This window comes from Scylla paramamosain, unplaced genomic scaffold, assembly GCF_035594125.1.
Source record: "Scylla paramamosain isolate STU-SP2022 unplaced genomic scaffold, ASM3559412v1 Contig48, whole genome shotgun sequence".
Lineage (NCBI taxonomy): Eukaryota > Metazoa > Arthropoda > Malacostraca > Decapoda > Portunidae > Scylla > Scylla paramamosain.
In genome coordinates this window covers 612,859-638,411 of record NW_026973713.1, presented here as the reverse complement: position 1 = coordinate 638,411, position 25,553 = coordinate 612,859, and the positions used below count along the sequence as shown (strand labels likewise).

The 25,553-nt window shown below is 39.8% G+C and overlaps 1 protein-coding gene and 1 long non-coding RNA gene across 9 annotated transcripts in view; one reads left to right on the top strand and one right to left on the bottom strand.

Annotated features, from left to right (window-relative positions):
• Positions 1-5,627: 5,627 nt before the first annotated feature.
• LOC135098154 (uncharacterized) overlaps positions 5,628-25,553 on the bottom strand; it is a 36,664-nt gene continuing 16,738 nt past the window's right edge. For 3 of the 8 annotated variants that reach the window (XM_064000385.1, XM_064000379.1, XM_064000380.1), the window contains exons 5-9: positions 21,673-21,784; positions 20,790-20,912; positions 18,312-19,335; positions 15,293-15,498; positions 5,628-7,588 (exon numbers count right to left, since the gene is read on the bottom strand). Coding sequence is in view for 1 of the 8 variants with exons in the window: in XM_064000388.1 (XP_063856458.1) it covers positions 19,079-19,335; positions 20,790-20,912; positions 21,673-21,784 (492 nt within the window). In the remaining 7 variants the exon portion in view is untranslated. The remainder of the gene's footprint in view (positions 7,589-15,292; positions 15,499-18,311; positions 19,336-20,789; positions 20,913-21,672; positions 21,785-25,553) is intronic. The other 5 variants (XM_064000384.1, XM_064000388.1, XM_064000381.1 and 2 more) reach the window with 4 other exon arrangements.
• On the top strand, positions 6,121-17,778 carry LOC135098155 (uncharacterized). Its single transcript, XR_010266618.1, has 3 exons — positions 6,121-6,247; positions 10,887-16,003; positions 16,267-17,778. It is a non-coding gene; the product is annotated as an uncharacterized LOC135098155 (long non-coding RNA).

The window sequence follows — 25,553 nt, the reverse complement described above, 5'->3', positions numbered from 1 at the left end:
TTCAAGTGATGCAGAACATCATCATCAGAACAACTTTTGAGTACATACAAATGCTCCTTATACTGTTAAAAAAGAAAAGAGGGACCGTGTATGCGTCCAGTAAAGCTTGTGGGAGCAGGAGCATCAGGGTGTGGAGAGAGAGGGCTGAGGGAGTGCAAAGTTCCAGCCTTCACCACAGGTCAGGTAGGAAGAGTAGTCTTGTCAGTTTTGTAAAAGATTCAGTGATTTTTTCGTCTTATTTTCATTATTCAATATAAACTTTGAGATATTTTTCTGATGCACTTCATTGTGTTGTGCCCCTGCTGTGCCTCAGTGCTAATGAGATTTGGGGGTGATAGTATTACTAATTAGTATAGTCTTACATTCTGGGAAAGAAAAAAAATTCTATTTTGCAGGTTTTCATTGCATTTTATTTCTCACCATTGTAAAACAACTCAGATGATTGTTTACAATGAGGCGCTTTAATGGAATTGCACTTAACCTAACATTTCAATGAATGAATCACTGTTTTATCCACTGTACCTTTTCTCCAAACACACATAAGCACAGGAATTATTTGTAAAACATCGTATTTGATGGCTCATAAGACGCATGGGCTCATAAGACGCACCCAGTTTTGCCAGACATTAAAATAAAAAAAAGTAAATAAATAAATAAATAAATATTAATAAATAAATAAATAAAAATAAATAAATAAATGAGCGGACTTAAGCTCTGAATATGAAGTGCAGTATTTCACCTGACACTTGAAGACTCTCACATGCATTTTGATCATTATTAGATCCCAATATTTTGCATCTAAAAACTTCAATATTTGCTAATAGCCTACTTACTAATCCTCTTGTGAGGTGTAAACATGTACCTGGCATATGGCGTCGGCAGCGACTGTGAGAGACTACGGGGTTAATAAAGTTTGTTCATAAGAATGTCAAAAGATAGGTGTAATTTTAATTGTATGAAAGTGCGTCTTACCTCAAGGAGTAACGGCATCACAGTATTAAGAACGCAGTGAAGCTTGCCCGTGTCACCGGGTTAGGCGCGTAACCGACCACGTGTTTGTTTTGGTACATGCAATGCGTGTGCATGGCCACTTGGGCAAATCCTTCCTGACTGGCGTCATTCTGTGTAAATTACCGGTAAGTATGACCTAATATATATTGTTACCTTGAAAGAAAGACTTGTTTTGTGGTGTAGTATAAATCATCACTTTGTTTACAGTGCGAAGATTTCTGGGGTTTGATTTCAGAGCCTCTGTTGCCATAGTCTTACCACCAACCACTGCCTCAATGCTGAACCTTGGCCTCATAGGACGCAGGCTCATTTCATGACACTTTTTTTTTTTTTAGAGGGGGGAGAAAAGGTGCGTCTTATGAGCCATCGAATACGGTATAAAATGTTGCAAATAACACCTTATATTTTGTCATGTAGTATTTTAAAATAAGTAAGCGCTACATCTGGCAAGACACTTATGACAGACTTCTGATAAATGTATTATGAAAAGTGTTCAAAGTTGTGATACACATCTGTCTTAACTGTGACACATTGCATATCTCAGTGAAGAATATGGGCCCACTCCCTTCTACCTCCGCCAGCAGTACGACAAGATCTGGTGTGGCGTTACATTGTGGAATATGCAATTTTTTTAATGTTACCAAAAAATTATGATGAGTTTTGAGCAAAACGAGTTGCAAGGAACCTTCCAGAACGCACATCCCTTGCAACTCCAACATTTGCTGTACTCATCTCCATGTCCAGTTCTTATACCTCAACATACAAATCTTCATGTGGATAAACTACTTGTTAATCACAACACTAGTAATGCCTCAGGAACCAAGGCAATGGAAAAGAGCTAATGTAGTGCCAATACACAAAGGGAGAAATAAAATGGAAACATTAAATTATGGATCAGTGTCACTAACAAGTATTGGAAGCAAGCTTTGTGAAATAGTAATTAAAAACAGATTGGTGCAGTATTGAGAAGATGAAAAGATTATTACAGAAAAGCAATTTGGATTCAGGAAAGGAAGATCCAGTGTCACAAATCTACTGAGCTTCTACATGAGAGTAATAGATGGAGTGCAAGAGAGGGACGGATGGGTTGATGTGGTATACCTGAATCTCAAAAAAGCATCCGATAAAGCTCCCCACAAAAGTCGTATGTGGAAGCCAGAGAATGGAGGAGGGCTAAAGGGAGCAACATTGAAATGGATGGAGGACTATTTACAAGGGAGGGAAGTGAGAGATGGGTTGATCCGGTACACCAGGATCTCTAAAAAGCATCTGATAAAGTTCCCCTTAAGAGTCTTATGTGGAAGCTAGAGAATGGAGAAGGACTAAAGGGAGCAACATTGAGATGGATGGAGGATTATTTACAAGGGAGGGAAGTGACAACAGTAATTAGAGATGCTAATTCAAGTTAGCAGAAAGTGACAAGTGGGGTACCGCAAGGGTCTTTGTTGGCACCTATTATGTTTCAGATATATGTAGATGATATGACAGGGCATCTATATAGTTATATAAATCTTTTTGCTGATGATGCAAAAATAATGAAAATAAAGAATGAAACTGACAGCAAGGAATTACAAAAGAATATTGGCAAGATACATGCATGGAGCCAAAGATGGAAACTAGAATTTAATGCCAGAAAATGCCACATGATGGAAATAGGAAAAGTAAAAAGAGACCTTCATGGAATTACAAAATGGGAGAAGAAATAATAACAAAAAGTAATGAGGAAAAAGATTTTTGAGTAATGATTCAGGACACACTATCACCTGAAAGGCACATAATCAGAATATTTAGCTCTATATACATCTTGTTGGTAGACATTAGGGTGGTGTTTAACTATTTAGATAAAGAAATTATGAAGCAAGTTATAATAAGCATGATACATCCTAAATTGAACATGCAGCAGTAGTTTGAGCTCCATGTAGAAAAAAGACATACGGAGACTGGAAAGAATACAGAGGATAGCGACAGAGATGGTACCAGAATTAAAAGACTTAAGCTATGAAGAAAGACTTGAAGAGATGGGATTACCAACACTACAAGGGAGAAGAGAAAGAGGAGACCTGATAACAATGTACAAATTAGTAATAGTAAACAATACAGAAAGAACAGACAGAAATGACTTGGTACCACAGATGGAGCAGGGAGAGAGACAGACAAGGAGGCATGGGAAGAAAATAAAGGAGTGTATGTTCAAGCAACGTCAAGAAATACAGCTTCCCATATAGAACTATTGAAATCTGGAATGATTTGAAGGAAAAAGTAGTTGTGGTTAACAGTGTTTAAAGACAAACCAGATAAATATGGTTATGGAGAAAGGACAAAATGAGCTTTGGCTCGTGCCCTGTACAATACGGCTAGGTTAATACACACACACTGATGTACACTGTGGACTACATGCAAGAATTAAATGTAAGATACAAAGTACACTTCCTGTTGTAAATAGGGTACAATCGTGCCACTCTATAAAAACAAGGGAGACATCCAGGACGTTAGTAATTACAGGGGCATCACCTTACTTAGCTGCATGGGGAAGCTCTTCACCTCCATACTTAATGAAAGACTTATGATTATTCAAACACCTTATCTATCATTAATGAAACACAAGCGGGCTTTAGACATGGATATTCCACTCTGGATCATATATTTTTGTTGAAATGTGTAATTGATTATTTAACTGGAAAAAGAGAAAGCTATTTTGTTTATTTGTTGATCACAAGAAATCCTTTGATATGGTATGGCGTGAAGGTTTATGGTGTAAGCTTGTGAAGGAAAAGGTGCAAGGGAAAATTTTAAATGTAATAAAAAATATGTATGATAATATCAGATCATGTGTCATGCTTAACCAGGAGATTTCAGACACCTTTGTTTGCAATGTAGGGTTAAGACAGGGGGAAAATTTATCACCAGTGCTTTTTGCTTTTTATTTGAATGATATTGAAAGTAAATTAATTGAATATAATTGCAGTTATGTAAATTTTGGTGATGATTTCTTAAACATGTACCTTAAACTATTTGTTATTATGTATGCAGATGATACAGTTATTTTGTGTGACAGTGAGGATGGAATGAAGCAGGCACTGGTTGCTCTGAATTTATATTGTAATGAATGGAAATTGAAGCTAAATTGTAACAAAACAAAAGTAGGGAAGAGAAAATTTATCTATGAATTTGAATTTGGTGGTAAAAACAATGAAGTAGTGACAGAGTATAAGTATATTGGAGTGTTATTAAATTATAATTGGAGGTTTCACAAAGGTGAGCTGGAGCTAAAAGAGACAACCACAGGAGCAATGTACTCATTAATAAATAACTAAGTGTAGGAAGTTTGACTTGCCAGTGGATATACAACTCGAATTATTTACCGCCACGGTGTTACCTATATTGACTTATGCATCTGAAATTTGGGGTTACCATATTGCTAGGGAGTTAGAGTATATGTACATGAAATTTCTAAAACAGGTTTTGGGTGTTCATAAGAATACTTGTAATGACATGGTGTATGGTGAACTGGGTGTATTTCCACTTGATATTTATATAAAGAAAAAAATGATAGGTTATTGGTCTAGGCTAATTTCAGGTAAAAATACTAAATTGTGTTATGTAATGTACCAATGTCTATTGCAGCTGGATAGGTTAGGGCTTTATACTTCTCCATGGTTAGCTTGTATAAAGAATATTTGTAATGACTGTGGAATGTTTGGTATGTGGTTGTTGCAAGATGTTCCTAATTCAAGATGGGTGAAGAAAGCTGTGGAACAGAGATTGAAAGATCAGTGGCTTGTAACTTGGCATCATAATTTTGAAACAAAATCATTAAGTAGTAATTATAGGGTGTTTAAGACAGATTTTGGCAGAGAACAATATTTAGAAAAGTTAACAAAGGTGACAGATTATTAGTGACTAAATTTAAAACTTGTAATAATGGACTTCCTGTAAATGTTGGTAGGTATCAAGGTATCAGTAGAGAAGATAGGGTATATAACAAGTGTAATGCTGAGGTAGTAGGAGAAGAATTTCATGTTCTTTTAGAATGTACGGATGTGGAAATTGTTAGGTTACATAATATGTATATAGCAAATTATTACATAAATAGATCAACACAATTCAAATATGTTTTGTTCATGCAAAGTACAAGTTCAGGTGTGATGAAGAAATTATCTTTGTTTTTGAGGATGGTGCTACACATGTTTAGGTAAATAGTGTGCAAAACAGCCCAATAGTTTTTCTAATTTCTTAAGGAGCAATCTGCACTTGTAACATGGTGTACAGTATGTTATTAGCATCATTGCAATCGTAGTATAAGTATTGATGTATCCTTTAAGTGCTATAATGTTAGGTATTGGGATTTAGGTACTGGGGTTTTCAATAACTTTTTTAATGAGAATAGTTATTATTATTATTATTATTATTATTATTATTACTTCATAAGTTAACATAACATACTCAGATAAATTCATTTGGAAGATCTTGTTCTTTCATATGAAGTTTTTTTTACTTCCTAAAGATTTTACATACCCATTTTTCTATATTCCCATCACATGTCTTTCAGTAATTTAAGGTTTTGACAAAGGAACATTTGTTAAGGAGAGTTATAAGGTCAAATATAAAGATGATCATGTCTTCACTTGAGTTTTATTGCATTTCATTCCCTCAAAGGGTTTTAAATTTGTCAATCATCAATGTCAATCCTTTACAGGGATGTCTGGTGTTGCATTGTTAGAATCTGGAAGTGTGGATCCTCACTCCTTGATCAAGCAGCAGCAGTGGCAGCAGTCATTGCTGCCCAGAGGAGGAAGCATCAGGATGCATCTAAGAGTGCTCATTGGCTGCTGGAGGCGATATGTCACTGATTCAATGTAACACACAAGGCAGCCAATCACAGGAAGGCTTTGTGTTATCACCAAGAATGCCATGAGACATTGTTTACAAACTGTTATGTGCCCACAGCCACCAATCATAGTATTCCAGTCATGGCCAGCAAACCTCCTAAGAAAATAAGACCTTGGTTCACTGACACCGAGACCTTAGCCTTGGTGGAGGAGGTGTAAAATCAGGCTGCAGTGATTCTGGAAAGGCTGGACAATAGAATCACCACAAAAAAGAACAAGACTTGGGAGGAGGTGGCTGCTCGTGTGAACGCAGTCAGCCGAGTGGGTAGCTCTGAGGAAGTTTAAGGACCTACGGAGCCACGTGAAGAGCAAGGCTGCTGCAGAACATCATCATGCTACAGGCACTAGTGAGTTCATCAGCTTTGCCTATCACACTCTTGTTAGCATAGTTGCGAACCTAGCATGGTGTGGTTGACACATCAGGGGCCTAGAGAGCTATAGGGATGGAATTGCTGTGATATAACCAAACAGGTGTGAGTGCTCCTGCCAGTGAGTGAAGTTATGGCTTATGGTTCCAGGCCACACAGTAGGGAATTCTTTCACTCTTTCACCAGTCTCAACATGGCTTTTCTTACTTTTCTCATCAGATAGAGATTGTCATTGAGTAATTTAAACCCATATTTACCCACTGCAAATTATTTATAATGCTGATGGCAATTTTTAAACATCTATTTTTGGGAGGCAAGTTAGTTTAGGTTTGTTTGGTTAGGTTATGTTATTTCGTTCTGTTAGATTACATAGGTTAGTTTGGTTAACTTGGTTGGATTAGGTGGTGGTGTATGACAGCTGGCTGGTGGCCACAGTGAGTGGCTGCTTATTTGTGAGGGCCAATCTACCTTTTTCTTGTACATATCAGTCTGTTTTGTATTAACTGCTTTTGTTTACTGCAAATAATTAGTTTCTGAGGGGATGGTGGGTCAGGGAGTAAAAAGTAGTGGCTCATGATTTCCATAAAAACAAGAACCATATTGATTCAAAACAGGCAAAAAAATACGAGAAATAAATAGTTTCATCCACATTAGAAAACTGGAGAGAGTAAAAATTTGCCCATTAGCAGCATATTTGCTTATTATTTTATCTTGACCAAACTGTAAACTGCATATGGAATTTAGTTAACTAATGTTTTGGACACTGCTTTAAGTAATATGACCAAATTCCCTAAATGACTTTGTTGCATAATGGGAGATAAAAATTGTTTCTTTCTGCTCACCCTTTGGGACCCAAACTTCTAGAAAAAAATATTATTTTAAATATGTTCTACACTGTTGAGGTTAAATAAATGTTCTACATTGTTGAGGGAGAATTAGGTTAGGGTAGGTTGTTAGGTTGGTCAGGTAGGTTGGACTGATGGTAGCAATGCTTAAAACCCCTCCAAAGTTTGCTGTTGTGTACATGTTGTAATTTAAGGTTGATGCTGTGTAAAATTTACCCAGATAGTTGATAACCATAACCAAGAACCTGCTAAGCACTGGATTATAGATAGCAGTGTGTACAGTAAGTACCTGTGGCAGTCAGGTCTGAGATGGTGACCACTGCAGTGATTAAAATCTTCAAGATGAGTACTTACGCATTCAAGTATTGCAACAGGTGGACTTAGCTCCATGCAGGTGAAGGACCTCCAGAGGACACCACCTACACTGTTGTCCTACGGATGCTGTCACTAACAGCATTTGCAGAACTGCCAGTCCCTGACAGGGAGGGAGACACATTATGTAAGAAAAGAACAAAAAAAAAAATTACATTTTGGAAATTATTACCATTTTTAACTTAAAGTACAGTAGTGTAAATATCACAACCAAATATGGTAAAGCATCAGCTTTCATGGGGCCAGCAGGGCAACAGAACAACCACTCAGATTCCTGAGTTTAGATATCTGCACACACAAATATTAACCCAGCATAACTATGTAACAGACATAAACATGAAGAAATTGACTGCTTATATATATATATATATATATATATATATATATATATATATATATATATATATATATATATATATATATATATATATATATATATATATATATATATATATATATATATATATATATATATATATTATTTTTATTTATTTATTTTTTTTTTTTCTTCATTAACTTCTGTAACATTTGTGGTCCTAGATCTAATTTTCAATCAGTAGAATACCACCTCTCCTCTACTAAACCTCATCATCTTTTCCTCACTGAGGCAACTGACAGTAACCCAATTTCTGTTCCTACTTTCCATCTCCATATTCAGTCCAAAGCTGAATGTTGTGTCTATGTGCGCAACGACTTATCCTGCTCTCATGCCCATGCTCTTGAATCTTCTGAGTTTTCCACCATCTGGCTACAGAGTCACTCTCTAAATTTATCTGTACTGTATACCTCTCACCTAATTCCTCTGACTATAAGAAATTTTTTGACTACTTAGCTTCCAAAGTGGAGCACATTCTGTCTCTCTTCCCTTTTGCAGAGATCTCCATTCTTGGAGACTTCAATGTTCACCACCAGCTTTGACTTTCCTCTCCCTTCACTGACCATCCTGGTGAACTAGCCTTCAACTTTGCTATCCTCCACAACCTAGAGCAATTGGTACAACACCCTACTTGTGTTCCTTACCATCTTGGAGATATGCCTAACATTCTTGACCTTTTCCTAACCTCTAATCTTTCTGCTTATGCTGTCACCCTCTCTTCTCCGTTGGAGTCCTCCAATCACAATCTCATATCTGTATCTTGTTCTATTGCTCCAGTCTCTCCTCAGGATACCCATAAGTGTAGGTGCCTCTGGCATTTTGTCTCGGCTAGTTGGGGGGACCTAAGGAGGTATTTTGTTGATTTTCCTTGGAATGACCACTGCTTCCTTGTCAGAGACCTGTGTCTGTGTGCTGATTGCATAACAGAGGTGATAGTGTCTGGTATGGAGGCGTACGTTCCTCACTGTTTTTCTTGACCTAAACCTTCCAAACCTTGGTTTAACACAGCTTGTTCTTGTGCAATACATGATAGAGAGGTGGCCCACAAAAATTACTCGAGCCTTCCATCACCAAAATTTTGTGTGCTTTATATTTCTGCTAAAAACCATGCCAAGTGTATTCTCTGACTAGCCAAAAACTTCTTCATTGATAGAAAGTGTCAGTCTTTCAAGATCTAACTCCCCTCGTGACTTCTCGCATCTAGTCAAAGATATCTCTAATAACTTTTCTTCTTTTTTACCTCCTTTATTTCAGCCAGATGGCACTACTATCACATCCATCTCTAAAGCTGAACTCTTCACCTTTGTTAAAAGCACTACTGTAGGCCTTGTTCCTTCCTCTCTTCCACCCTCTGACTACTTCATGCCTTCACTGGCATAACCCTCAGAAGGCTTATGGACCTTATACGAGTCCCTCCTATTGTTCTCTGAAAATGCACCTCTGTGCTTGCTCTTGTTTAGTCAAACTCTTTCAACTCTGTCTGTCAACATCTACCTTCCTTCTTGTTGGAAGTTTGCCTACATTCCTAAAAAGTTCCTAAAAAGGGTGACCATTCTAATCCCTCAAACTACTGTCCTATTGCTTTAATTTCCTGCCTATCTAAAGTTTTTGAATCTATCCTCAACAGGAAGATTCTTAAACATTTATCACTTCACAACCTTCTATCTGATCACCAGTATTGGTTCTGTCAAGGCTGCTATACTGGTGATACTTTGGCTTTCCTTACTGAGTCTTGGTCATCCTCTTTTAGAGATTTTGGTGAAACTTTTGTTGTTGCCTTGGACATATCGAAAGCTTTTGATAGAGTTTGGCACAAAGCTTTGATTTCCAAACTACCCTCCTATGGCTTCTATTCTTCTCTCTGTAACTTCATCTCAAGTTTCCTTTCTGACCATTCTATTGCTGCTGTGGTAGATGGTCACTGTTCTTCTAAATCTATTAGTAATGGTGTTCCTCATGGTTCTGTCCTGTCACCCACTCTCTTCCTATTATTCATCTATAATCTTCTAAACCAAACTTCTTGTCCTATCCACTCCTAAGCTGATGATACCACCCTGCACTTTTCCATGTCTCTAGACATCCAACCCTTCAGTTCACACAGGGAAGCCACAGAGCGCCTGACTTCTAATATCTCCAAAATTTCTGATTGGGGCAGAACAAACTTGGTATTGTTCAGTACCTCAAAAACTTAATTCCTCCATCTATCAATTTAAAACAACCTTCCAGACAACTATCCCCTCTTCTTCAGTGACACTCAACTGTCCCTCTCTTCTACACTGAACATCCTGTCTTTTAGTTACAATCTAAACTGAAAACTTCACATCTCATCTCTAGCTAAAACAGCTATGAAGTTAGGTGTTCTGAGACATCACTAGTTTTCTCACCCTTCCAGCTGCTAACTCTGTACTGGGGCCTTATCCATCCATGTATGGAGTATGCTTCACATGACTAGGGTGGTTCCACTCATACTGCTCTTCTAGACAGGGTGGAATCAAAAGCTTTTCATCTCATCAACTCCTCTCCTCTAACTGACTGTCTTCAGCCTCTTTTCTCATTGCCACAGTGTTACATCTCTAGCTGTCTTCTACCACTATTTTCATGCTAACTGCTTTTCTGATCTTGCCAACTGCATGCCTTCCCCTCCCACAGCCTCACTGCACAAAACTTTCTTCTTTCTCTCTCTCCTATTCTGTCCATCTCTCTAATGCAGGAGTTAACCAGTATTCTCAATCATTCATCACTTTCTTTGGTAAAATCTGGAACTCCCTGCCTGCTTCTGTATTTCCACCTTCCTGTGACTTGAATTCCTTCAAGAGGGAGGTTTTAACATGTTTGTGCTTCAATTTTTTGACTACTACTTCGGACCTTGTTCAGGGATTGGCATCTCAGTTTGTTTGTTTTTGTTTTTTTGGCATCTCTGTTTGTTTTTTTTTTGTTGTTTTTTATCATTTTTTTTTCCATGGTGTCCCTCCTACATAAAAAAAAAAAAAGCCCTCCCTGTATTTCTTTTTTTCCCTCTTTCCAGGAGAGTCTGGCCCTCTGTGAGGACCACAGCCATCCACCCACCAGCAGTGGTGTTACAGTCATCCAGCCCTCATCTGCTGGTGTTGCTGGGGCCTCTGGATTCATTGTTGCTGTGGGTGCAGCATGTGAAGTTTTAGCAGTGGGCATTAGTTTCTGAACTCATGCATCTTACAGATGACATCACCCATTGGTGAATAACTGTTGCCACTCATTCATGTTAACATGTATTCAGTTTTGTTCTCCTGTACATACCTATGAACATTGTATGTACATTTAGCATATGAGCTATTTGTGCAGTACATTATTATTGGACAATTTGTTTAACCCTCATTTGTATGCTGTTACTTCAGCTGCCCAGCAAAACTGCAGCAGAAGGCTACTTTGGCTTATTTTTTTTAGGAATACATCTCTCAGGTATTTAAAATACTGATTCCAAAAGTGTGTCTTGACACCACCTTGGGTATAGTGGAAAGGTCCAAGGAGCAAATGAGGAAAAAGGACACAGCAGGATAGCAAGACATGTAACTTGACACACCGTCAATCATCACCGTCTGCTATGTGTAGTGCTACTTCATTTCAAATACTAAAAGATGAAGCAAAACCTGCCATTTAGTGCTGCTAATTAACAGCTTCTATAAATATTTCCTGTGTTTTTATGTATTGGAGGAAGAGACACTGAATAGTGGGTAAAATAGTAATTCAGTCTTTGAGACGTGTGAAATGTGGTAAACATGATCCCGTAGGAGTGCCTCAATGTAATTCAGTCTTTGAGATGTGTGAAATGTGGCAAACATGATCCCGTAGGAGTGCCTCAATGTAATTCAGTCTTTGAGACGTGTGAAATGTGGCAAACATGATCCCGTAGCAGTGCCTCAATGTAAACAGTTTTCAAGTGGTTTGGTGGCAAAGCTGGCTCTCTCAACAATCCCCAAGGCCATCACTGCTGCACACCTGTATCTTCCCAGCAGAAAGATATCTAAGTGTTATATGGTCACCTTCATTTCAGAGGTAAGTGGGTTGTTCCTTTCTGTGTCACTCTACAAGGATTCTCTTACTAGATCGGAGACAGAGAGAATACCTGCATGATCTACATGGTATCTTTTGATGAGTTCTGTGTCATAAATTCATACAATATATCCTATCTGGGTAAATAATTCCTAAGCTGGGGTGGTTGTGGGTGGCCATCTTGGTAGCAGGAGCATCTGTCTTAAGCTGCTAAGACAGGGTGGACTCAGTCTTACCATCCCATGTGGATTTAAGACAAGAATGCTCCATTCTGTCCTAGCTATGACTTATTTCATAACTAAGACTTGCTAGGACTGCTTCATAACTCCTAGAATAGAATACAAGAAGAGGTGTAAGGCAAGGACTGTACACATGACTTTTTTTTTTAAGGCTCACTGGCCAAGGGAAACAAGAGGAAAAAAGATCCCACTGAGGGGTCAGTCCTGAAAGAGATGTCAAGAGAATCATTGAAATTTGAAGGATAGGTGTCTTAAAACCTCCTGCTTGAGAGAGTTGAAGTCACAGAAAGGAGGAAATACAGAAGCAAGCAGTAAGTTCTAGAGTTTACCAGAAAAGCGAATGAATGATTGAGAATACTGGTTAACTCTTGCATTAGAGAGATGGACAGAATAGGGATGAAAGAAAGAAGAAAGTCTTGTGCTGCAAGGTTGCAGGAGGAGGGGCAAGAGGAGGGCAGGCATGCAGTTTGCAAGATTAGAAGAGCAGTTAGCATGAAAACAGCAGTAAAAGATAGCAAGAGATGCAACATTGTGGTGATGAAAAAGAGGCTGAAGACAGTCAGTAAGAGAAAAATTGATAACACAAAAAACTTTTGATTCCACCCTGTCTAAAATAGTGGTATGAGTGGAACCCCCCCCCCCAGTAATGTGAAGCATACTACATACATAGACGGATAAAGGCCCAGTACAGAGTTAGCAGCTGGGGGTGAGAAAAACTGGCAGAGATGTCTCAGAATGGCTAGATTCATAGAAGCTGTCCTAGCTAGAGATGAGATGTGAAGTTTCCAGTTTAGATTATAAGTAAAGGACAGACCGAGGATGTTCAGTGTAGAAGGGGGGGACAGTTGAGTGTCACTGAAGAAGAGGAGATAGTTGTCTGGAAGGTTGTGTTGAGTTGACAGTTGGAGGAATTAAGTTTCTGAGGCATTGAACAATACCAAGTTTGCTCTGCCCCAATCAGAAAAATTTTTGAAAAATCAGAAGTCAGATAGTCTCTAGCTTCCCAGTGTGAAGTGTTTACTTCCTGAAGGGTTGGATGTCTATGAAAAGATGTCCAAAAGTGCAGGGTGGTATCATCAGCTTAGGAGTGGAGAGGACAAGAAGTTTGATTTAGATCATTGATGGATAATAGGAAAAGAGTGGGTGACAGGACAGAACCCTGAGGAACACCTCTGTTAATAGATTTAGAACAACAGTGACCCTCTACCACAGGAGCAATAGAACAGTCAGAAAAGAAACTTGGGATGAAGTTACAGAGGATAGAAGCTGTAGGAAGGTAGTTTGGAAATCAAAGCTTTGTGCCAGACTTGATCAAAAGCTTTTGATATGTCTAAGGCAACAGCAAAAGTTTCACCAAAATTCTTTAAAGAGTATGACCAAGATTCAGTAAGGAAAGGGAGAAGATCACCAGCAGAGCAGCCTTGATGGAACCCATACTGGTGATCAGATAGAAGGTTGTGAAGTGATAGATGTTTAAGAATCTTCCTGTTGAGGATAGATTAAAAAACTTTAGATAGGCAGGAAATTAGAGCAATAGAATGGTAATTTGCAGGATTAGAATGGTCACTCTTTTTAGGGAACAGGCTGAATGTAGGTAAACTTCCAGCAAGAAGAAAAGGTAGATGTTGACAGACAGAGCTGAAAGACTTTGACTAGGCAAGGTGCAAACATGGAGGTACAGTTTTGAAGAACAAAAGTAAGGACCCCATCAGGTCCATAAGCCTACCGAGGGTTTAGGCCAGTGAGGGCATGGAAAATATCACTGCGAAGGATTTTAATAAGTAGCATGAAGTAATCAGAAGGTTGAAGAGAGGGAGGAACAAGGCCTGAATCATCCAAGGTAGAGTTTTTAGCAAAGATTTGAGCAAATGGTCAGCTTTAGAAATAGATGAGATGGCAGTGATGCCATCAGGTTGAAATGAAGGAGGGAAAGATGAAGAAACAAAGTTATTAGAGAAGTTTTTTGGCTAGATGCAAGAAGTCATGAAGGGAGTTAGATCTTTAAAGATTTTTATTTTTGAAGAACAGAGTTGGTATGGTTCAGGGCAGAAATATAAAGTGCATGAGATTCTGGTGATGGAAGGCTCAAGTACCTTTTGTGAGCCACCTCTCTATCATGTATAGCACAAGAACAAGCTGTGTTAAACCAAGGTTTGGAAGGTTTAGGTCAAGAAAAAGAGTGAGGAATGTTCGCCTCCATGCCAGACACTATCACCTCTGTTATGTGCTCAGCACACAGGGATGGTAATAGCTCCTCAGCTCCCTCTGATTAGCAGAGGCAAAATGCCAGAGCCACTTTCACTTAGGGGGATCCTGAGGAGGGAGTGGAGTGACAGAACAAGATACAGATATGAGATTGTGATCAGAGGAGCCCAATGGAGAAAATAAGGTGACAGCATAAGGATTAGAGGTCAAGAATGTTGGGCGTATCTCCAAGATGGTCAGGAATACAAGTAGGGTGTTGCACCGACTGCTCTTGGTCATGGAGGATATCAAAGTTAATTAAAGGCCAGTTTGCCAGGATGGTCAGTGAAGGGAGAGGAAAGCCAAAGCTGGTGGTGAACACTGAAGACTCCGAGAATGCAGGTCTCTGCAAAAGGGAAGAGAGTCAGAAAGTGCTCTACTTTGGAAGTTAACCAACCAACAACACAATGGGACAAAACTCCAGCCTCAGCAGCATCTTGCACCACCACAACACAACACTCACTGAGAATCAATTATTACTTGTATGAGGCAAGTGTGGACACAACAACAGCAACTTGTGTAAGCAAGCTTGACAAGAACACCATAGTGCACCTCCCTGCATGAAGATGAGGGGTGTATGCACGGCTGGAAGCCTCAACCTTCATCACCCAGTAGCTGCCACCTCCCTGTGAAGCACCAACAGCCTGATGCAGAACTCAGGACACCAGTTCACACACTCAGCCACAAATCAAAGCAATAAGCCAACTGTGGCTCTGTATTCTCAAACACTTTGGTGTTGTATCTTAATAACACTTAACTGGATGAAGTAGAAGTTATTGGATTTTCATGATTCTAATGATACTTTAAAAAAGGATTTTCCACTAGTAAGAAAAATATCCAGGGGGAACCTGACTAATCATTTCTGTAAACCTTGGAGATTGTTGCAGTGAAAGCCCACAGTGTTTAAGAGTAGTGTTACCAAGCAGGGAAGCCTCAAGTCCAAGCAACAATCAGGTCCTGAAGAATACAGCCTCAGTGTTGTGGTCAGCAGTGGCAGAGGAGTGAGGGTGGAGAGGGGAGGCTTCTACCACTACTGGAAGTGTCAAAGAGCTGTCTTGCTGGCATCCTGAACAATCTTCTCCAGCTCCAGGTCAGCCATCAGCTGCTCCAGAGGCTCCACTCCTGCTGTAGTGGGGAAGCAATAATGTAGGTTACCTGGCAGGGGACTATCATGTGACACTGCTTCACTAAGTCTGTAATAATAGTTTTGCCAGCTGAGGAAACAAGAACATGGTAACATGGCCACTGATTGACGCTGTCACTCGCTGGTCTGTGCATTGCCTGTCTTGTTTTGAAAAGTGTAGCTAAACTTACATATTTCTGCTGAAGCCCTTACTTGACTATAATGTTTCTGAATATACAACTTACAATAATCATGTATTCTACATTATCTAATAGTTTTTGGTAGAAATAAAGCAACTTTTGCTGGGGATTCTAACCTGAACAGCATTGAATGCTTAAATCTAATGTACCTCCTGCCAAGTCAATGGAGTGTAAAATATTTATGTATTTTAATCCTTTTTTTGCATATGGTGGTGGGAGAGCTCCACTGCTCCTGTGGGGGGATGCATGCCATCACACTGCAGCAGCATTTCAGCCAGCCTGTCCTGGCCACACAATGACTACACAGGTCAGTAAACAGGCCAGACGGTGGTGGCTTCAATAAGTGTTTGGGAATAATACAGTTATCATTTTGTCAAGTTTTAACCTTGCCACAGTCAGTGTGCTTGGGTGGTGCAGAGCAACAGTTTCTTAGTGGCTGCAGCATAAGTGACACGTTCCATAGCGATATTGTATGGGAGTGTCATATTGCACATTTAGTAAACATAGGAGATAAGCTGTAATCACCAAGTGTTTCCACATCCCTGCCACTACTTAGTGAACTACCCACAGCAAACCCATGACCACAGAGAGAGGGGTGACACAGTAGCAGCACTGAGTGGTGACAAGACCCATACTCATCAGTCTGATATCACACACTGTGCCAAGGGCAGTACATAACAGGCTGAGTGACACACTACGTGGCACTGCCTGTACTGCTAGGTGACAGCTGGTCTGGGTGACGGTGCAACACAGGGACCAGCGCCAGTCCACTTCCCACTGCATTATGAGTATTATTGTTATTTTTCATGTTTTAGAATTCATATATGATCTTTATGCAAATGGAGAGAAGAAGAGAGAAAAAACTACTTAACACAGGCAAAATCACAAGGGTAGGAGTTGCAATCAAAACAATACAGGAATACAAATGGCAAGTGCCAAAATAATGTTTGGTGCTTCATGACAGAATTGTAAAACTTTGCTCAGTGGCAGCCTGGTGACTGTTGAGAGCAGTGTCATGCATCCAGCAACTCACTCAAAGTTGAGGTCATCCACCAGAACCACTGACCAACACTCATCTCTCAATTAAAGATAAAGCATTTTGAAAAGCATCATCTCATTTCTTTCCAATAATTTAAACAGATGTGCACTGGTATGGATTACATTATCTTTGCAATGGATGGCAGAAAAGAATTAACTGAAGGGCACACTGGAGTACTGTGACTTTACACAAGACAGACTGCAGTGGAGGGAACAGCAAGGATTACAGGTGTTAGGAGATGTGTGCAGAAGTGGCTGACAAAGTGTTGGGGAGGGGACACTAACACAAGAAGAGGCCAGAGTGAGGGCACAAGGCATCAGGATGCATACTAAATGTTATGAAACATTGAGAGGATGCCCATCCTCAAATAACAGCAGGAGGACTGTGAGAACAAAACACCCACACACACGTGTCTACCAGAGTGGCCCACCGCTGCCTACACAACATCCCTCCCTCACTTTCACAGATGCCATTCTCCCAAAAAAATCCCTCACTACCTGTACACATCAAAAGCTTTGGTACACCTGCCAAGAAATAACTACAATGGGTATGACAAGCTGGCAACAAGTGTCTTGGACCACTGTGTCTGTGTCCTGTAGTCATGGCAAACATGTGTGCCATGGACAAGGAATGATTCCTTTAGTTAATTATGGTGTAGGAAATTCAGTGTTTTCAACTAGAAATTAAAAAAAAAAATCAAAACAATCATTTAGAGTTTTTGCATGACTTGTTCCTTGGGCCATTTGAAATGTGCATTGTCACACACACCAAAAAATCACAACTGCCTGCTGGACTCATAAGAGCACTGGCCACCCCATTCCCCTGATCTTTAACCGATCACTGAGAGGCACAGGCAGAGGAGGGCAGCCTGGACACCACAAAACTGCAGACAGGTATCAGGGAGGAATGAAATGATTCAAAGCCACAGACACTCATGGAACTTGCTGATCTGTCTCCTTCATGTCTTGGGAAAGGTGCAAGAAGGAAGAAGCCAGTCCATTCCTAGTTTCTCTGTAAGTAATATAATGGTTTTGTTCTCTTCATCTGAATTGTTTTCATTCACCTGTGGTCTTGCAGTTAACAATATCTTGCAATTACTGTCCACCAATCAGGGAGTGAGAGCATCAGTCACCACTAGTGTTACCATGTTTGTGGCTATCATGCTGTGAATTTGAAGCATGCATGAACATACAGTAAGAAGAGAAGACCAGGACCTGATTGAAAGAGCTTGAAAAAAGACAGTCAAGGGAAGAAGATGGAGGGAAAGACAGTGAAATGGAGGTATGGAAACGTGGCAGAGCTACAAAGGATGGGAGGCACTGAGGAAGATGCAAGGGACAGAAACTTGTACATGGTGCCAACCCCTAACTGTAAGGAAATGGCCAAAAAAGAAGGTCTTGCAGCTGACAATATTTTGTACATACTGTAGACCAACCAGTGTGTGAGAGCATCTATCAATTTCTTAATACTATTTGTGAATTTGAACCACACATGAACATACAGTATATCCCACCTGTACATGCATCCCAATATCCATCCATCCATCCACACTGTACAGGCTGTCCCATACACTAACCTTGCTTGATGGAGGGGTGGTCGCACTCCTCCTCAGAAAACTCCAGTGTATGGTGTCGCCTGGCTGCTCTCTCCATATTCAGCACTGGGGAAGGCATCACACGGCTCACTACAAACACTTCGCCTTCACACCAGCATCAGTAGGGCACATCACATAATTTCTGCTAAGCTTAATTAATTCGGTGATGTTTCATGTAGAGATTGGAAAGAATACAAAGAACAACCACTAAGATAGTGCCAGAACTGGATGACTTGACACATGATGATAAAGATGAAAAGAAACTTGGACAGAAGAGAGCTTCCTAAATAACACACATCTTTCCACAAAGGAGTAGAGACATATGGAATGGAGAAATGTGTGAAAACCCCTGCAGCTTTAGGGTTAGTCAACCAACCTGAGGAACCAGACAGAAATGCCCTTTTGTTATGGACAAGAGATGAACCTCAATATTAGAGAGAGAGAGAGAGAGAGAGAGAGAGAGAGAGAGAGAGAGAGAGAGAGAGAGAGAGAGAGAGAGAGAGAGAGAGAGAGAGAGAGAGAGAGAGAGAGAGAATGTCCAAATAATGCAAACATATCTTTCCATGTAAATATATAAAGATATAGAATGGATTACAGGAGGAAGCAGTGAAAGGCAAAAGTGTACATCAATGAATAAAAAGGCTGGAAAGATACAAACACAGAAGCAGATTACAAACTTAGTGGCCATGGAACTTTTACTAATGAACAATTTGGCGAGTCTGTCTGTCAGTGACCTCACTATCACTAACTCATACACCTGTTGCTGTCAGTGGAGGACAGTGGAGGGGTGGGGGAAGGTACTGCTTCTTCACAGGGTGAGCATAGCTATAATCCGGGTCGCCGTGGGAGGGACGGTGACCCTGCCTGGCCTGCAGTTCCTGTCCCCGTGACCTGCGGTGGGATGACGCACTTCTGGCCTCGTCCAAACTTTCCTCGTGACTAGTAGTTGACTCTGTAATGGAGTGACTGCCACCCACCATGTCAGCCACAGTCTGGTAGTCCCTGTCTGGTGGGCAGGGTGGTGGTTAGTCAGCTTGGGGTGCAAACATATGGGTAAATAAGGGAACATATGTATGGATGGATGGATTTCTTTTAACCCTTTCACTGTGATAACCTTACCTAACCTAACCTATAATTGAATAATGCTAATTCATATGGTTTATCTTTGTTTATTAACCCCAACCTTAAATGTAAAAGCTGAAACAACAAAAATGCAGAAAAAAAAGAGGAAACAAATTTCCTTAATATTTATGTAAGCACAGCAACGGGTCGTGCCGAGGTGAAAAGATCACGTAAATTCAATGAACCCTTTCCCTGCTGTCTGTCAAATCTTTCCTCAGTCACTCAGCACTCTGGCATGTCTGTTGCTGATCTACCCCAAACACTACACTACACGACACCAAAAATTGCAAAATCTATTCTTTTTCATGCTCTTCTTTTTTGCACATGATTATAAAGATTTCATACATACTTCTTAGTGCTGCAAATTGTTGCTTAATGCAGTGAAAGGGCTTAATTTATTATATTTTAAGTCACATTAAACTAATTAATGTAAAACAACTTATGCAAACCAAGAGCCACCAGTGCCAATGCCAGTTTATTGGTCCTGATGACTAACCTTGTCTTTTTCTTCCATCATTACTCATTAAGACTTTATTCCCTTATAAGAACATAAGAGCACAAAAACAACAAAAGCTGCAAGAAGCCATCAGCCCTACATAGGGCAGTCAGTCCCTGAACATGCCTACCTATTTTGATCAATCACCCTGGTTCATAAATTTGTGTAATCTTTTGAAACTCACTATTTACTTGGCATTAACAACCTCATTATCATTCAATTACCACTCAATTTGAAAACAATCTTAATCCTCATGGTTTTTAAATCTAGCCATATTCCTGCTGCTTTGTCTCTCCTGTCCATCCCATATACATGCCAGCCTAACACCTGCCTCAAACAATGGTACACTCAGACCAGGCTAAGAAGTGAACTGTCTCTTCCCCTTGTACTTTTCTCAATCTCCAAGTGTTAACTCCACACTAACTGGCACAAAACAGTAAGTGCTTTAGTCTATCTACTTTTCAATCTTAGGCACCTAATATAACAGTGTTTTATCTCCTTAGTTTAGGAGGAGTTCACAAGTGCACTATTGGTTTTGTAAGCTTGTCAGGAGCAAGTATTTTCACTTTATTTTCCAAGTATATGACCTGATGTGCTATGCCTAAGTTCCTGGGGTGTAGCAGAGTGGTCTACGAGATGACTGCTAACCACCAGGAGGTGACAGAACTAAGAGTATGAATGATGCGTGTATGAGAGTGTAGTGCTTTGCCTGGGCCACCCTATGAGGGATTGCCTGTCTGGTATATAGAGGGAGACAGGTACATTTTGCAGGTCTCCATTTGTGTTGGAGATAATCCCTGCACTGTTCTGAAATATTTGAGCTTCCCCTGACCATGACTGACCTGGCTTGAAGAGGGCAGGGACTCGCAGGGCTCGGTTGTTGCCCAGGGTAGCACAGAAAGACACCAGGTCAGGCTCAGCAGGTGTGTCAGATTCAGTGGTGACCTCACTACTTGTCACCACACCTGCAGGGAGAAAGGAGCAGATGTATGGTGGTGATGGCTGTCTGTCCTCTATATAGTGAAAAGTGGCACAGTATAAAAAGATGGGTTACAATTTATGAACGAGTGAATTGACTAATTGCTTTCAAGGCACCACAGTAAGGGTCATATGTCATCAAACATTAAAATATTAAGAAAATATTTGAAGATAATTGTTGAATGTTCAGAAATATTTATACATCAAAACTTCTGCACTGCATTGAACTGTAATCTGTAATTTTTTTCCTTTTCAATGCATTTCTCAAGATTCATGATTTTCCTTTTTTATAATTCTTAGGTGTAAATTTTGCAGTCATAAATCACAAGAAATCACATGAAATGACAAATAATTTTACATTATCTCTCTCTCTCTCTCTCTCTCTCTCTCTCTCTCTCTCTCTCTCTCTCTCTCTCTCTCTCTCTCTCTCTCTCTCTCTCTCTCTTACTGTTCCCTAAGGGGTCCTCCTCCCACACTCCCAGCATCACCTTTAGTCAATGAATAAACATGAGTGCACTTTTGCTTAACACTCCATCACAGCACTCCATTACCATGCCATCACTCCCTGCCACAGCATCACCCCTCCCCCCCCACCCTGGCAACACCACCCAGCCACACCACCTACCACCTCAACACTGTTTTGCACCAGCCACATCTTAGCTAATCTCTTACATCACCTATAAGCCTTAAGCCTCCACACTCGTCACACCACCACTCTCAGCTGCACCTCCCAGCCACGCCACCTACTACATTTGTTCCTGCGGCTAGACTTGGGTGTCGTTGGCCCTCCGTTGGTGTGGCTGTGGGTATGGTAGGCGCACACTGACAGATGAGCCGCTTGCCTCCTTGCTGGCTGCATCTGAGGATAGTACAGGTGTGGTAAGGCTTTGACTTAGACCAGGTGTGTTAATTAGGTACCCTCTATTGCAGTGGTTTCCAACCTTTTCGAATTCTCGTCCCCCTTCGTTAAATGACAAGTTCCCTGCGCACCCTCCACTCTGGTTTAAATACTGCTATTTACTGTCATAGTCGGCACAAATCAGTGATAAAAAAAAATTATACAATACATAATTATGTATGACTGAATGTATAGGCTTACCTTTACTAGTGTGATGGTTGCGCTTGCTTCTCTGAGCAGAGTTTCTCAAATCTCGGAGAATGTGATGAAATTGAGACCCGTAATTCCTTTTCTATTACTAAGCAAGAACGGTATTTTGTTTTGAGGACAGCAACTGAACTAAATCCTGATTCACACAAGTATGATGTCACAAAACGTAATAAAATGCCAATGGCCTTAGTTGACAAGGAAGGGTACTCATCTTTAACTTGCAACCAAAATTTTTCCAAAGGTCCTGCATCAAACACAAGTTTCAGCGAACCGTCACATGACAAATCAATAAGTTGCTCCTGGTCAGCTGTAGACAGTGTGCTTGTAGAGTTATCACCAAATGGGTTTCTTATCCATTCGTAATCACTTGTGTCTACATCTTTAAAGTAAAATGAGCACTTCCCCAGGAGAGTGCTCAGCAAACAATTCATTTCCACCTAGTACGCTAGTATGTTTGAGAAACTCTTGCAAATTTGGTAACATGTCAAAACTGTTATTTTCTACATTCCTTTTCCATAACTCAATTTTCTTCATAAATGCACGTATTTTGTCACTCTGTGCGAAAATATTCATGTGGAGCCCCTGCATAGACTGATTCAGTTGGTTAAGTTTCTCAAAGATATCAACCATGTAAGCAAGTTTTTTAATGAAATAATAATCTGTGAAAGTCTCCATCTTTGGTTTTATTTTCACAAATGAATGTAGCAATTTCATTTCTAAGTTCATACACTCTATGGAGTACTTTCCACGGGATAGCCAGCGTGATTCACAGTAATACAGTAGAGCAGTGTGTTCAGCACCAAAATCTTTACATAACTGTGCAGTCTTCCTTTCAATGGACTGTTCTTTATGTAATTTACAACCCTGACAACATCTTTGAGCAAATTACCTAACTCTTCATTCATACTGCCTGATGCAAGTGCCTGTCTATGAAGCATGCAGTGCGTCCATGAAGTGTGTGGAGCCTTTTCCCTCACCAAAGCTTTCAGTCCAGCATGTCGTCCTGCCATTGACTGGGCTCCATCAGTGCACAGTCCAACACAATTTTCCCAGCTTATTCCATGTTCATTGAAAAAATTGTCAATCATGTTGAACACTTTTACAGCTGTGGCTCTACCAACAATAGGTTTACAAAACAACAGATCTTCCTTAATTTCATTGGCAGATATATAGCACACATAAGTTATTAAATGAGCATCTTTCACTACATCAGTAGCCTCATCTATTTGCAACCCAAAATGCAAATATTTAAGTACATCTGCAAGAGGAATGCTGCGTAACTTGTTGGCACTTTGTTCATCGAGCATTATTTCCACCATGTCAATAGCAGCAGGTAATACCCAGGTTTCTGCTATGTTGTGAGCTTTTTTGCATCTTGCACTTATGTAGGAAACTTTATAAGAAGCAAGCAAAGCACTTGCAGCTGTGGTAGATGTCTTCGTGAAAGCCCGCCTCTGTTTATTAAATTCATCAAGTCTCCTTTTAAAAAATTCCAGAGATTTGCCAACATGTTCAGGATGCTGTGTTTCAAGGTGGTGCTTCAATTTGCTTGGTTTCATGCTGTCCATGGCCAAAATATTTAAACACAACACACATTGAAGTCTCTCCGTTCCACTAACAACCGTAGATGTAAATCCAAGCGAGAGATAGCTGTCGTCATACTTTCTGGTTTTCGTATGCCTGCTACTTTCATCACATTTACTGGAGTGAGGTTCACTTTCAGTTTCTTTCCTTTTGCCTTTAATCAAATACTTTTCCATATTTCAAAATTTTAGTGAAATAAACAAACGCACACGCTCAAAACTATTCCTTAGCTTTGTAATTTTGCAATTAACAGTTATATTTACGAGGCACTTGTTACGTCCAGAACGGTCACAGAGCTACCGTCTTACCACCGCACCCTCATACTACTGTGGCGGTGTGGCCACACAGCCAACTCCCAAAGCTGGAGTACTGACATGTCCGAGACGTGAACCGAATGGGAACCATACAAACGATGCGTTGTTTCTGGTAATCATTACAATATTTATATTTACAGCACGTTTCTCTCTCTATCTTTTATAGTTGTTTAATTCCTTAGTTACTTAGTAGCATTTGAAATAATTTATAATTGTATTTAGACAATAACATTTCATAATTCATATCTGAAATGTTTTCTCAATACTTAACCAATTATGTATTCCATCAAAATCAATAATGTTGATATATAATCATCTACTAAGTAATTTTTCCACTTTATGAAGTGCTTACGCCCCCCCTGGCAGCCCTTCGTGCCCCCTTAGGGGGGTGCGCCCCACAGGTTGGAAACCACTACTCTATTGGATCAGGTGTGTTAATTAGGTACCCTCTATTGGACCTGGTGTGTCAATTAGGTACCCTCTATTGGACCCAGTGTGTTAATTAGGTACCCTCTATTGGACCCAGTGTGTTAATTAGGTACCCTCTATTGGACCCGGTGTGTTAATTAGGTATCCTTTATTTAATTAGGTATCTTGTACTGATAGTGTTGTTGTTTAGTTTGGGCTGAAGGTAGATATGCACTACAGTGTCACTTATATTTATTATGTATTATGTATTGTTTATGTATTGTCTTTTGTATTATGTATTTTTATATGTATTTAGTGTTATGTATCATTTCATTATGTAGCATGTATTATCTATTGTGCACTGTGTATTATTGTACATGACTTATTTTGCTGATATTTCACTTTGGTACTCCTGCATCAAACACTGACTGACTGACTCACTCACTGTAAGCATTTGTGTGTATCCTGGTGTACATTCTGTGTGTCCTAGTTTCAATGCAATTATGAATAACAAACAAAAAATAATGCACACTTTTTTTTTTTTATTAATGGCAAGAAATATTTATAACAGAGAGCTTGTTATGGTCATTAATTGGGACTCTCTATCATAACTATTTTCATTATCACCATTATTGTTACAAATAATACTCCTATAACTGCAAATCTAAATGGAACCATGAAATAATAAGGAAAAGCAGAGGTCAGGAGAAGAAAATCAATCAAATAACCATAAAAGGAACTACTAGCACTGCTAGCAACAGACACACTAACAAACCCAGTAAATGAAATAAATAAAATAAAATAACAACAACAACAACAACAACATCAACAACAACAACAATAATAATAATGATAATAACAATAATAATAAAGATAAATAAATGCATTAAAATCCAAACAAATAAATAAATAAAACAAGAGGTCAAAAATCAAATATAGTGGGTGTTTGTAAATGAGGCAGCAGTCCCACAGGCAGCCAGTGTGAGCAGAGGCTGTGTGATGACAAGAGAGTCCTGCACACTGGTCATCTTTGTACAGCTGAGGTCATTAGCTGAGTGTCCTCTTGCACTCACTTTCCTGATTGTGTGTTTTCCTCTAGTCTCAAGTCTAAGGACCCATCTATTCCCAGGCTTTGTGAGGAGACTGTCAGTAGAGAACTCCAGACTGAAGGAAATGTCAAGGCACAGGAAGCTTGACTTCTGACCATCACCGCA